The sequence below is a fragment of the Mus pahari genome, chromosome 8 (genome assembly GCF_900095145.1).
Source record: "Mus pahari chromosome 8, PAHARI_EIJ_v1.1, whole genome shotgun sequence".
NCBI classification, from domain to species: Eukaryota; Metazoa; Chordata; class Mammalia; order Rodentia; family Muridae; genus Mus; species Mus pahari.
This window is the reverse complement of record NC_034597.1, coordinates 105,820,593-105,833,941: the sequence shown is the minus strand read 5'-3', so window position 1 is coordinate 105,833,941 and position 13,349 is coordinate 105,820,593. Positions and strand designations below refer to the sequence as shown.

General features: G+C 47.1%; 1 protein-coding gene across 3 annotated transcripts in view; it reads left to right on the top strand.

Moving 5' to 3' along the window:
• Positions 1 to 12,250: 12,250 nt before the first annotated feature.
• Positions 12,251 to 13,349, top strand: part of Abcc4 (ATP binding cassette subfamily C member 4) — a 219,068-nt gene continuing 217,969 nt past the window's right edge. For all 3 annotated transcript variants that reach the window (XM_029541572.1, XM_021203338.2, XM_029541574.1), the window contains exon 1: positions 12,251 to 12,717. In XM_029541572.1, coding sequence (XP_029397432.1) covers positions 12,644 to 12,717 — 74 coding nt within the window. In that variant the 5' untranslated portion in view covers positions 12,251 to 12,643. The remainder of the gene's footprint in view (positions 12,718 to 13,349) is intronic.

Sequence of the window (13,349 nt, the reverse complement as noted above, 5' to 3'; positions counted from 1 at the left end):
CATCAGTTTCTTCAGGAGACTGTGGTGCTACACCTGCGTGCTTCCTGCCGAGCAAGGACGATCCGCTCTCCAGTTCCAGCAAAGAGAGTAGTGCTGGTGGCACAAAACAAGCGCAGTTTTCCTTCAGATTGTGAAACAGGAGATGTGTCTGCCAGCAGTTTTACTTACAACTCCTTAAATATCAGATCCACAATTTTTAGTATAAATAGGATTTGGCATACTCTTTCCAAATATGTCAGTGATCTTTTCCAAATCACTAACAAGATGTCTCAGCACCATTTATGGAGTAATAGATCCATTCTTTATTAGTTTGAATTTCTGCCATGAGGTTCCTTATATTGTTGTCTAAAACTGGAGTACATTGTGTTTCATCACTCTTTAGGTGCCTGCCTAAGTATTTTAACTTTTTTTTTTTTTTTTAAAGTACAGCTTGTTGTATTTCTCCTCTGAATTGTCAACTTGATTTTCTGCAGTGAGGATACCTGGGGTAGTGTCTGGGGCCTCTTGTATCCTGGGCACCACTAAGCTATGTCCTGCACTGGCACCTTATACCGTTTCATGCCCACAGTCTCTGTTTCGCCTTATCTTTATGTCTTTGAAATTCGTGCAACTTTTGTTCCACGTAAAGCATATTTGATAGAATGAGGATTACTATTTCTTTCAAGTTTTATTCCAGCATTTAGTATAGTTTTATCCTTGTGTGCTAGCAAGGATTATTTAAAACTTTTTTAAAAAATTATATGCAAGGATGTTTTGCCTGCATGGATGTCTTTGTATCATGAACATTCCTGTGGAGGTCAGAAGAGGGTGTTGAAGCCTTTGGAGCCGGGAATTGAACCTGGGTCCTCTGGAAGCAGCAATTGCTCCAGATCCTGTGGTTCTGGAGTCACAGGCAGTTGTGAGCCAGCTAATGTGGGTGCTAGGAACTAAACTCAACCCCTATGCCAGAGCAGCAAGCCTGCTTAACCCTGCAGCCGTTCCTTTTTAAGACTGAATAATGTTCCACTGTGGTAGCTATACATTTGCATTTTGTGTATCTATTCAAGTTACACTCTTTTATTTATTTTCTTCAGATCAATCTACACACACACACACACACACACACACACACACGCACATCCTCAGGAAGTTGATGTCTGGGAATAATACCAACCATTACTTCATCTTGTGTGTCTTAGTTAGGGTTTTACTGGTGTGAACAGACACCATGACCAAGGCAGCTCTTATAAAGGATAATATTTAATTGGGGCTCGATTACAGATTCAGAATTTCAGTCCATTATCATCAAGGCGGGAACATGGCAGCATCCAGGCAGGCATGGTGCAGGAGGAGCTGAGAGTTCTACATGTTCATCTGAAGGCTGCTAGGAGAAGACCGGCTCCCACGTGGTAAGAAGGACAAGGTCTCATTGCCCACCCCCACAGTGACGCACTTCCTCCAACAAGGCCACACCTTCTAATAGTGCCACTCCTCCCTTGGGCAAGCATATTCAAAGCACTGCACTGCACACACGTCCTTTCATCAGCTGTGTTGTGCAAGGCAGCAGACAGATCCAACAGGAGCGCTGTCCATTCTGAAGAATAACTAACATTTCATATGATTTCATATGTAAGCAGGAGTGCAGAAAGGCTTCCAACATTCACTCAGCATATACAGCAGACTGGTGGAAAAATAAGGATTGCTGTTCTCATATAAAGCGTACGAACTGGAAAACTCTCATCTCCACCCATGCTGCCTCAGCACTGGGTAATCGATGCTTATCCCCCAGGTCTACTTCCTTTTCAAGTTACCACAGCAAGCTCTTTACCCCTTACTGGCTGAGGTGTCTGTTGTAAATGTGTTTTAAAACACATTTATGGTAGGAACTGTCTTGTTTTGTTCTTGAAATGGCATGTCTGGATGCTGGACAAGGTGACTTCTCTGCTGCTCTGGTGGCGATGTCTACACTCTAGAGTTTACAGGGCACAGATTTCCTGCCAACCATGCCACCATCTTAACTCTGGTGACCCTGTGCCAACCTCCTCTGAGAGAGACAGCCCTTGGCTCCTGCCTTGGTCTCTTTGTTCATGCCCAGCCTTGTGGAATGAGATTACATCAGGTACAGCAGAATTGTTGAGTCACTAACTGTAATCCCTGACTTTACTAGTGACTCTAATATATGTGGGTGGAAATGAGCAGGACTCCTGCAAGACTAAGATGCCAGAGAGAGCAAGAAGTTTGGCCAAATCTTGTTTGTATGTCCCCACTTTCCACCCTCAATGGACAGTGTATGTCACTTTGTTCTAAACTTATGTGATTCCAAATACTATTTATTGTGAGGCTAAAGAAAAGGTACAGTTCCTTCTCAATGGAAGGTAAATATTATGGAAGAAAACAAAATTATTTTGGGCTCAACAGGCTGGCTCACTAGGTAGACACATGACTCCAAACCTGAAGTTCTGAGCTGGAACCCTGGGGAAGAACTGAGTCCTGACAGCTGTCCTCTGACCTCCGCGTGTACCACTGAACACGCACATGTGCACATACATGTATGCTGTCTCTCTCACGTCAAATAAATAAGGATAATAAAAATAATGTTCTATCAAGTCATTAGTGTGCATGACATAACACCTGGCTTGAAACCTGATCCTAGACTCTGCTGGGCTCCTTTGGAAAGTTGAGTTTTTAACATACTGTACTTCATGGCCTGTTGTTGCTGAGGTAACTGACTTTGGGGATGATTAACATTTAAGCAACTTCTGTGCTGTGAAGAAGGACTTCTGAAACTCACAAAGCCTCTGCTTTGCTTTTGAGACAGAGTCTCAGGTAGCCCAGAACAGCCTAGAACTTTCTAGACAGGTGGGGATCACCTTAAACTTCTGCTCCTCCTGAGAGCTAGGATTGCAGGACACTCCACCAGGTTGGGTTTATAGGGTACTGAGGATAAAATGCAGGCTTTGTTCCCGCTCCACAAGCACTCTTCCAGCTACTCCATATCCTCAGCCTGCTGCTCGCTCCATCGTATGGAATAATTATACTACTTCTTTAAAAAATAAAAAACACTTAATCTTTCTTTCTTATAAGGTCGACTTAGAAAACTTGGAAGGATCTCTATTTGCTTTGAGTTTTAATCGCCTATAATCTCACAATATTTACTGTTAAGAGCTCTGGAACATTTTGTATTGTTTCATGAGTTCTGGAACACAGTGGGCTTGGTGGTTTTGCATCCTCATATGAATTTTTTTCTAATCTTATTGTTTTGGGACTTGAAAGCAAACCTAGAGCCAAGCCTCTGAGTGCTAAGCTGGGCATGGCAGGCTATGCCTGTAGTCCCCACTGTTTGAGAAGCTGGGACATGAGGTCAGCTTGAGACTGGGAGTTCTAGGGCAGTCTGAGAAGTACAGTGATGGGGGCTGGAGAAATGGCTCAGCGGTTAAGAGCACTGACTGCTCTTCCGAAGGTACTGAGTTCAAATCCCAGCAACCACATGGTGGCTCATAACCATCTGTAATTAGATCTGACTCCCTCTTCTGGAGTGTCAGAAGACAGCTACAGTGTACTTACATAGAATAAATAAATCTTAAAAAAAAGAAAAGAAAAGAAAAAAGCACAGTGGTGTTGCTGCCTTAACTCAGCCCTTGTGGGCCTGGACAATCTGAAGGCTATCCTTGATTTAGGAGGGGATCCCCGAGACACAGGTCAGAGGAGCTGTGAACTGTATGTGTCTATCTTTCAACCTTTCTGTGGTCTTGCTGATCTCTTCATTGCTTCATGACCATCCTTGCCCTTTGTGCTGGAAGCTCTTTGCTCTAGATTGGCTCCTTCTCTACCGTCTGGCTTCACCACCCTCCAAGGAGCCTTCTCTAGGTGCTCATAAACACAGAGGCTAGTGACTTATCACCTGGATGTCATTAAAATTCCTAAAATGAAATGCTTGGATCAAAAAACTCGTAGTAAATCCTGTGAAATTGTTTACTATAGAGGAACTTGATTCTGGTTCTCTAGGGTGGCATAAAAGGAATGAGCCGCAGGTGGCACTGAAAAGCCAAGTTTATTTTATTTAGCCTACAGATTTAGTTTTATTATTAGGGTGTGAGTTTTGCCCAAATGTATATATGTGTATGATGTGAATTTCTGGTTCAGGCAGAGGTCAGAGAGGCTGTTGGATCTCCAGGAACTAGAGTGACAGCCAGTTGGTGCTGGGATCAATACCTGTCCTTGGGAAGAGCAGCCAGTGTTGATAATCCCTGATCAAACAGGCATGGGCACATGACCTGCACGCTCTTCTGGAGGGTGAAATGAGCGGTGTCAAAGGTCATCCACTGGTGAGGACAATGTTGTTCCTTGAAATATAAAATGACCCAAACCGCATAATTTTAAATTTTAGTGAGATATAAGAACAAAAACAAAAACAAAACAAAAACAAAACAAAACAAAAAAAACCTATCTGTCTAAACATTGTCATTTAAATCTACAGTCAGTGTAAAAAAAAAAAATCAGGTTTGGGAGGCTTCAACTGTACTCAAGGGCTATGGCCTCCTTCCCATGTCCCCTTAACTTTCCCTTTTTAAATTCCCTTAATCCTCTGAAAAACTTGGAGGGAGGATGGAGGGGAGATAAAGAAACAACCCAGTCTGGGGCGGACGAGCAGCGGGGCATCCAGATCCTACCCAGTGAACTACACTGGCAGACTATTCCAATGGCGAGGATTTGGGATATCCATGTGCTAGCTATGGTCACAGACTGAGGTGTTTTAACTGGTGTGTGGCCCCAGGGCCAGAAAAGGCCCTTAAGCAAAGAGATGCTAATGAGCCGCATGCTTTTTCAACCCTTGACCCTAACAGAGACAATAGCGGGCGGAAAGTGACATTCTCTGCTACAGTCGGTGAGCAGGCTGTGAAGAGATCCTATTACTTTCTAAGTCTCTAGAGACCTGAAGCTTTCAGATTCCTTCACATCACTCACCCACGACCCTCTGTCTTACCGTGATTTCGGGTTTTAAAAGCTGGATGCTATCCCGTTGTGTAAATGTGCCACACCTTCGTCATCCACTCTTCTGTGGACGGACAGGCAGGTCTTTTCCGGTTTCTGGCTAACGAGGTACAGGGCTGCAGCGATCGATCGTTTGGGCGCCCTAGAGTCTCTGCCCAAGATCGAGATGGATCTAGCCCCAGCTTCCCGAGGAGCGTCCACCGATTCCCACAGTGGCTGTAGGGTTGGCTCGCCCACCCGCAAAGGCTGACTTTTCCTCTTGCTCCAGATCCCCTGTCCGCAGGAGCTGTCGCGTGCTTTATTGACCTTGGCTGCTCTGACTGAAGATGGAATCTCGGAGCAGCTTTCATTTGCATTTCCCTACCTCCCCGCCTTAATTCTTACACAAGCAGTTAACCCGAGGTCGCTCGACGCCCACTTGACAACGATTCCCATTGCTTGCTCCCCCACCCCATCTTATGAAAAGAGTAGCTGGGGTGGCCAATCCATTTTTGCTTCTGTTGTCCTTTGTTTCCGTTTCTTTGTGTCTTCTCAGGTCTATAAAACCAATCTCTTCTGTTGAGACCATGGGAACATTGGCTCTAATTTACGGGAAAATAAAGGCAAGTAAGACGTCTAACTGGTAATTTCGGTCTTTAACACTGGCAAGAGTTGGCCCTGAGAGTTGGAGGACCACTTACTCCCTACTGTCCAGGTTTCCAAGTGGGACATTTAGCCAAGGGACACCCTTGACTATTCCTCTTCCCGTTCACATTCCAGCCACCGGAATCGTGTAGGAGGAGAAGCTGGGGGTCTTCTATTCCTCGCCTCTCTGTCTGCAGAGGCTTACCCTAGTCTACACTCTGCCCACCCTGTACCCACCCTTTCTTGGGAGGCCTAAGCTGGCTGGCCTTCGCTGGTGACCGGATGGCTGCGGTTTATTTTAGGGTCAAATGTCATTAAGCTTCCTGTCCTCAGGACAGAGTCAGACCTCTGTAATTCAGGAGTGAATTAGCTTCTGCTTCCCTCCCAACTGGTTCTGTATTTAGGCAGGTGGAAAAGATATTTATTATTGACATCTTTAAACATCCCACCAAACTACCAAACCACTGATGCAGGTCTCAGCAGGTGGAACTCTCTAGAACAGTGACAGCAGTTAATCAGAGAGAGTTCTGAAGGAGACCTTCATTTCTTTCATTAGCATTTAGCACATACTTTACAGGGGTATTCATGACTTTGAGTCAAGCATCTCTACAAGTAATCTCAAGGGTTAGTATAAGATAGCATTTGCGTTTTGTCTCTACATTTTGGAATTACCAAAGATATCCAGATTTATCAAAGCTAAGTTGGCTACTCTTTCCTGGAATGATAACCATGAGTTTCCCGTTACTTAAACTAGGGATGTAGCATGGCGCCTCCCTCCGCTTGCTCTGCTTTTCAGAACATTTCCAAAGATATTTAACGAGCACTGACGAATTACTAACGACACGATCCTTTGAGTGCCCAGAAGTGACTCTTGTTGACTGTCCTCTCTGGTCCCTTCTCCTGGTCCTCTCATTGTACTTCCCTATCTGTTACACTTTACAGGGTCATTCTCTGTTCTTGAATCCGTATTTCACACTTACGTCAATTTTCTCTTTCAGAAATAGAGAGACAGTGGTTATTGTCATTCACAGAATACAGCAGGAGGATCAGAAGTTCAATGTCATCCTTGGTTACACAGGAAACTCAGCTACATACTGAGGCTAGCCAGGACTATGTGAGACCTGTCTCAATTCCTCTCCCCAAGTCTCCTAAGAGAACAGAAACTCCCAACAAAAACCCTTTTTCTTGGGGCTGGAGATGTGGGGCTGGATGTATAGCTCAGTTGGAGTGCTTCATCTATCACTCCTAAAGCTCTGCACAAAACCAGATGTGGTATGGCACCCCTGTTGTCCCAGCAATCAGGAGACAGAGACACCAGAAGTTCAAGGCACTCCAGATACATAAGAAGGCCAAGGCCAGCCTAGGATTCAAGAAACCTTGTCTCAAAGTAAATACAAATTTAAAAGAGAGAATGAAGATCGAATCCTTAGGATTCAGAGCCCATTAAACCAATAACTTGCTCCGAAGCAACTGTTCCAACCAGGTAGGGTGACAGTGTAGCATCTTAGAATCTTGGTTGTTAGACTTTCTCTGGACACTGGCCTTTTCTGGCCCCTTGCAACCATGAACATCTGGTGACATTATGAATTTTCAAGCTCTTTATTATTTTCTCTGTACCACTTCCTTCAACCCGTTTGTGTAGAAATCTTTATTAGTGTTCTCCAACATTTCTTTTATTATTATTATTATTATTATTATTATTATTATTATTATTATTATTATTATTATTATTAATCATGTGCTGGGGATGGAGCCCAAGGCTCTCTACCTAGGCAAAGATAGCAAGAGCTACACTGAGCTGTGCCCCTGGCCTGCCTTTCCTTCCGTAAGTACACATATCCTGTGATGGCTGTTATGCAAACAGAATTCTTTTTACCACCTGTGTCTGCCTATTAGGATCACCCAGAAGACCTTAATTACCACTTCCCTCCTGGAAGGAGCTTGGTCATTTGCATTTGAAGTGGATGTTGGGATTCCCTTCCCCACTTGCTTCCCTAAAACAGGCTAAGTTGCTAGTCTTCCTCAGCCTTAAGTTTGGATCATCAAGAAGTTACCAGCGAGCAAAGCAGAAGGACCAAGTGACCTTGGACAGAAGCTCAGGGAGTCTGAGGCAAAGCAGACCTTTGCTCTGACTTCCGTGGTTTGTTTGTCTTTCCTCAGAGCAATGGGTCTCTTAGTGTGCTATGTTTTCTGGTATTTCATTGCATGGTATTTGGAACAGCTCTGTAAAAACTTGTATTTTATTTATTGTGTTTCTGTGGGGGCTGTGCATGTATGTCATTGTGCACACGTGGAACTCAGACAACAACTTGTGTGAGACAGTGCTCTCCTTCGCCGTGCAGGAATTGAACTCCGGTTGTCCGGCTTGGTGGCAAGTGCCTTTATCCACTAAACCATCTCGGTGGTCCAAGTTTGGTCTATGTTGTGATTATAAAAAGATAAAGAGATATAGGATTATGTTCTATGGGAGTGTGGTGAGGTATGGGGAAGGGGGTGCCTCGGTGGGCCCATGCCAAGGCATCCCTTCCCCCTGAAGGACCAGCCACATGATGGTAAAGTATAGAATAGAGTTACTCAGGGCATGGGGAGGGGAGTTAAGAGAGTAGCAGAGGCAGAGAAAGGCAGAGAGGGGGAGAGAGTAGAAAAGTAGAGGCTGGCCATGATCACATGGAGAGAGGGAGAAGGGAAGGGAATGGGGAGAGAAGGGGAGCAAGGGGGCAAGAGGCAAGAGAGAGAAGAGGGGACAGGCAGCCCCTTTTATACTGGGCCAGGCCTACCTGATTGTTGCCAGGTAACTGTGGGGGTAGAGTCCAGATAGAATACCAACAGTACACACAGACCCACAACTCCACCCACCCACATTAAAAAAAATATCTATGTACTTTAAAAACTTAAACTTTACACACAGGAATGTTTTGCCTTTATGTGTGTACACCACATTCATGCCCAGTTCCAGCAGAGATCAAAAGAGGGTTCAGTCACCTAGAGCTGGAGTTAAAGACGGTTGTGAGCCAACATGTGGGTTCTGGGAATGGAACCCTGGTCCTCTGAAGGGTGCATTTAACCACTGAGGACCTCTCCAGCTCCCTAGCACGGTATTGTTAACACTTTCCCTCTCGTAGTACACGATCTGTTCTTTACTAAGTGCCAACATTTCCTGACGTGGACATGTCACATCTGATACTCCCCTCGTGGGCATGTGGTCTTCCCTCGCTTCCCAGGAACGCTGTAGTGTGCTCAGCTGCAGTGCGGTAGTGTGCTCCGCAGTGAGCCTTCCTGCTGACAAGCTCTTTTATTTCCCTTGGCTGTGGTCCCAGCAGGGGAGTTGCTGAGTCACTATTGACTCTTCAGCTTCTGAAGGACAGCCTGCCTGCCTTAGGCTCTACCAATCACACCACTCTGTCAGTGATGTTGGCTGTTCAGTTTCTTCTGCTCTGTCACTTGTTATTGTTTCTGTTTTTATTCCTAATACTGGGTTACTTCAGGCAAGTAAACAACAGTAAAGAGAGGCCCTTCTTCCACTGTTGCTCGCTGGTGTTTGGCCTAACTGAAGTACAAAGGAGGCACTCACTGAATGAAAACACACAGGCTCTCTCTCCACCCCCCCCGCCCCCACACACACCTACACACACCCGCACATATAGTACACATACACATATGTCCATATTTTTTTGTGGTGCCGAGGATTCAACTCAGGGTCTCACACAAAGCAAATGCTCACCAAGAGCTATTCCCTAGTCCCCAGGATTTGTAATTCCCAGCCCCTCTCTCTCATTTGCTCGCTGCCTTCAGAATGCTGTGAGGAGCTGAGAGGCTCACAGTGATCTGGCAAAGGGCAGGGATTCAGAATCTCATTGCAGACTAGAGAAAAGTGAGAGCAAGGAAGGTCGGAGATTAAGGAAGAATGGAAACCCATTCCCATAAGCCCCCTCTCTTTACTGAGACCATGGTTTTTAGTATTTCTTCTAAATGCCTCATTAGTTAATTAATGTCAGAAAAGAATGTTAAGAAGTTTCAAAATAGCTTAGTTTAAAAACCGAAAAGCCAGCATGCTACTCCGTAGACACTGAAGGGACTAAGCTCCTTGGTGGCTTGGAGCCTCCAAAATCGCAGTCCCAACAGAGTCCCCTGTCACAGGGGATGGGGCAGACACAGGCAAGTCACTAGATTTCTAACTTCGCAAACTAATTTTCAGGCTTTGAAGTAGAACTGGCAGACAATTAAACACCTGGGCTAGACAATGCAGGACATTTTAAAGAGCACCAGAAATTAGGTAAGGCCTTTAGGTAAGTAAGGCCTGTTGATTTTGACGTATGCCTTATCTGAAAAAACCACAGAGATGGAGGCCACTGGACGGTCAGCTCTGCGTTCCAATGGAAACCGCTTCCCTTCCTGCAGTAGGAAGTCTGAAAACATGCATGGAATGCCCCACCAGGCCATATCGCAAACTTCTTTCAGTTCAAAACCATCAACATCTTGCTACTTTATGTTCCTGGGTTTTAATTAATTCATTAATTTTCAAAAGACAGGTTTGTTCAGGTTGGTCCTGGAATTCTTAACGCAAGACATTCTTCTGTTGCCTCAGCCTTCTGAGTAGCTGAGATCTTATATCTACCTATTATATATCTGTGCAATTGTGTGTGTGTCCATGTGTGTAATTGTGTGTGTGTAATTGTGTGTCTGTGTGTGTAATTGTGTGTGTGTCTGTGTGTGAGTGTGTATGTGTCTGTGTGTGTGTGCAAGCTTGTTGCCACTCAAGTGCTAGCTACTTTCTATGTTTTATTGAAACAGGATTTCTAATTGCACTGGAACTTGTGAATTAGGGTAAGGGCCCCAGGGGTCCTTGCCTTCTACCCCTTGCTGGGAATGAGTGTCACCATGCCAGCCTTTCGGAGAGTGGGAGGAATTTGGGCCACTGCGCTTGTAAGGCAAGCAGTTTACCTACTGGGATGTCCCCCGGGGATCAGAAACTCATTTATAATGGGCATGGTCCCAGCACCTGGGAGCAGATGAAGGGAGAGGACCAGGGGTCAAGGCCATCCTTGGTTATTGGTTTATGGAGTTAAGAGGCTAAACTGGGACACATGAGACCCTGTCTCGATTCTTCTCTCTGAGACAGTCTCTGCATGCATCCAGTTAGACCTAGAACTCCCTAGGTACCCCATCTAGAACGTCATCTCTTCCTGCCTGGGACTGCGAGAGCTGCTGCCTGGCTAATTACTTTTATCTGTACTTATTTATTTTTTGCTTCCTGAGACAGGGCCTCTCATGTATGCTCAGCTGGTGAGGAATTCTCTGTCCCATCAAAGATGGCCTGGAGTTGTTGTTTCTCTTGTCCCCACTTCTAAACTAATGGCATTAAAGCCGTGGGCACCCCATATGACTTGACTTTTAAACAAATGCTTACTTACAAGACTCTGTACAAACATTGTTATACACTTAAACAAACGCATATGGGAAATGACCAAAGAAAGCTGAGCTAGTTGATTTTTTAAATTTTATTTTATTTTAATTTTTTTAATTGTCAATCAGACACAACCTAGAGTCACCAGAAAATCGGGAACGTCAACTAAAGAACTGTCCAGATGGGCTTGGTCAATGGCAGCCGTGAGAGAATGACCTATTGGAGATGACATGAGGACCCAGCCCACTGCAGGCTGGAGTCAGCACCAACAGGTCAACAGGGTTGTGGCTTCAGCTCCTGGACGGACTCCTGAGATGGACTGTTTGTTACCCACAAGTGTCAGCCTGATATAAACTCTTTCCTCCCCAAGCTACTTCCAGTCAGAGTATTTTCTCACAGCAAAAGGACCGGTGAAATTGTCACTAGCACCACAAATTCGAAACCTCTTTTCTTTCCTTACCCAGCACTGAAGTGAACCGGAAGGGGCAGAGGCAGTTAACATGGCCACAACAGAACCCAGGGCTTGTGAACACTAGTCCAAAAGCCAGCACCCATATCTTCCTCACTGTGTCGTCAGTGCAGCCTGGCACTTCTCATGCTTCCTGACCATCCCTAAAGCAGTTCAAGGTCACATGCCAACTTGAGTACAAATCAGATTTCATCATCACTAACCGTAAGACCTCGGACAAGCTGGATCTTCTGAGTCTGAATTTACTCAGTAAAATAGTAATAGCCATTTTGAAAAGTAAATTAAAAGTGGAGTAGGCCTATAGAAAGGCACTGCAAGGTGTCCTGTAATATCGGTTCCCTTTGCCACTGATCCTCTGGGAGCCTCTCAGGGCTCGGTGAAAGAAACATGCCAGGCAGTGTATTATCTGATTTCCCTTACCTAATCTAAGAGGACAGCCAACTGCTTACACAGGTCCGCCATGCCAAGCAATGTAGGAAAGGTCAAGGAGCCGTCCGAAATGGTAGCATTCTATTCGTCTCCCTGTGTCCAATATCGGGTAGCCTGACGGTCTTGACGGCTCTAAGGTCTGCAAAGGCAATCCGATAAACCTTGCTGTTGTTCCAGGTCAGACTCTTGGCCTGCAGGTGGAACAATCTCCCACAGCACCCTATTTGGTCCTGATGAGGGCAGCATGCCAGGGGACCGCCGGCAAAGCCAGGCGGCTTTCACCAGATCTCCAGGAGCGCACAGCCTAGGGGGCGTTTCCGAGAGCGGGGGCGGGCACAGCCGGTACCGCCCCCGCCACCTTCAGGGTGGTGCTTGGGCGCTGATCTTAAACTTCGGCAAAGTTTGCTACCGGTCTCAAGCACGTGCGGCTTCCCCGCCCGGCTCCGCGTTCCCCGAGCCGCCCCGGGTCACCTGCGCGTGGTTGGTGTTGGTCGTTTCCCCAGCGGCCGTCCCCCTGCGCTCTCACGCGACACGCCGCTCCCAGGCTCTAGGAGGCGGCGGCGACAGCGCGTAGCGGGCGCCCCGAGGAGCCCCGAGAGGCGGGGTCAGGGCGGGCCGGCGCTCGGTTCCCGGAAGCCGCTGCCTGCCTAGGCTCCCGCCGAGCGGACCGGCGCGGCGGCCGGAGCTCCAGCATCCTCACCCGCGCTTCCCCGAGCCGCCGCCCGGCCGCGCGCACCGCGGGCGAGATGCTGCCGGTGCACACCGAGATGAAACCCAACCCGCTGCAGGACGCCAACCTCTGTTCGCGCGTGTTCTTCTGGTGAGTGCCCCGCCTGGGCCCGTTCCTCCGTCCACGAGATGCTCCGCATCGGCTTAGCCGCGTGTCCGATGCTCAGCGCGGGTCCCTGACGGTCGGAGGATGCGTTTCCTGCACAGACGCACACTCCGGGCTCCTTGTCGCGCGTGCGCCACGCGGCCTGCGGTCCCCGCCCGCACCCCACGCCGGTGCGGCTCTCCGCCGGGAGGGGCACGCGGGGACCGGTGGCAGACGCAGGTGGCGCCCACCCGAGAGCTTGGGGATCCATGGGAGGTGCGGGGGTGCCCAGGAGGGTGGGTTCTGTATGTCCACCTTCGGTAGCTTCCCATCCCGGCTCAGGGCTTGCACAACTCCCTCGCCCAAACTGCACCTCTTTATTTCTCTTTAAGCAGCAGTGAACAGATGGGCTTATCTAAAAGCAGCTGAAGTTAGAGAGTCCTGGACAAAAGCCTAACTCTGTTGTCCCCACGGCCTTCTGAAACACCTTACCAGACATCTTTCAGGTCCATTGATTGCCACTGTGTGGTGTGTGTGTGTGTGTGTGTGTGTGTGTGTGTGTGGTGTGTGTGTGTGGTGTGTGTGCGTGTGGTGTGTGTTTGTGTGTGTGAACATGTGTGTGTGTGTGTGCGTGTGTG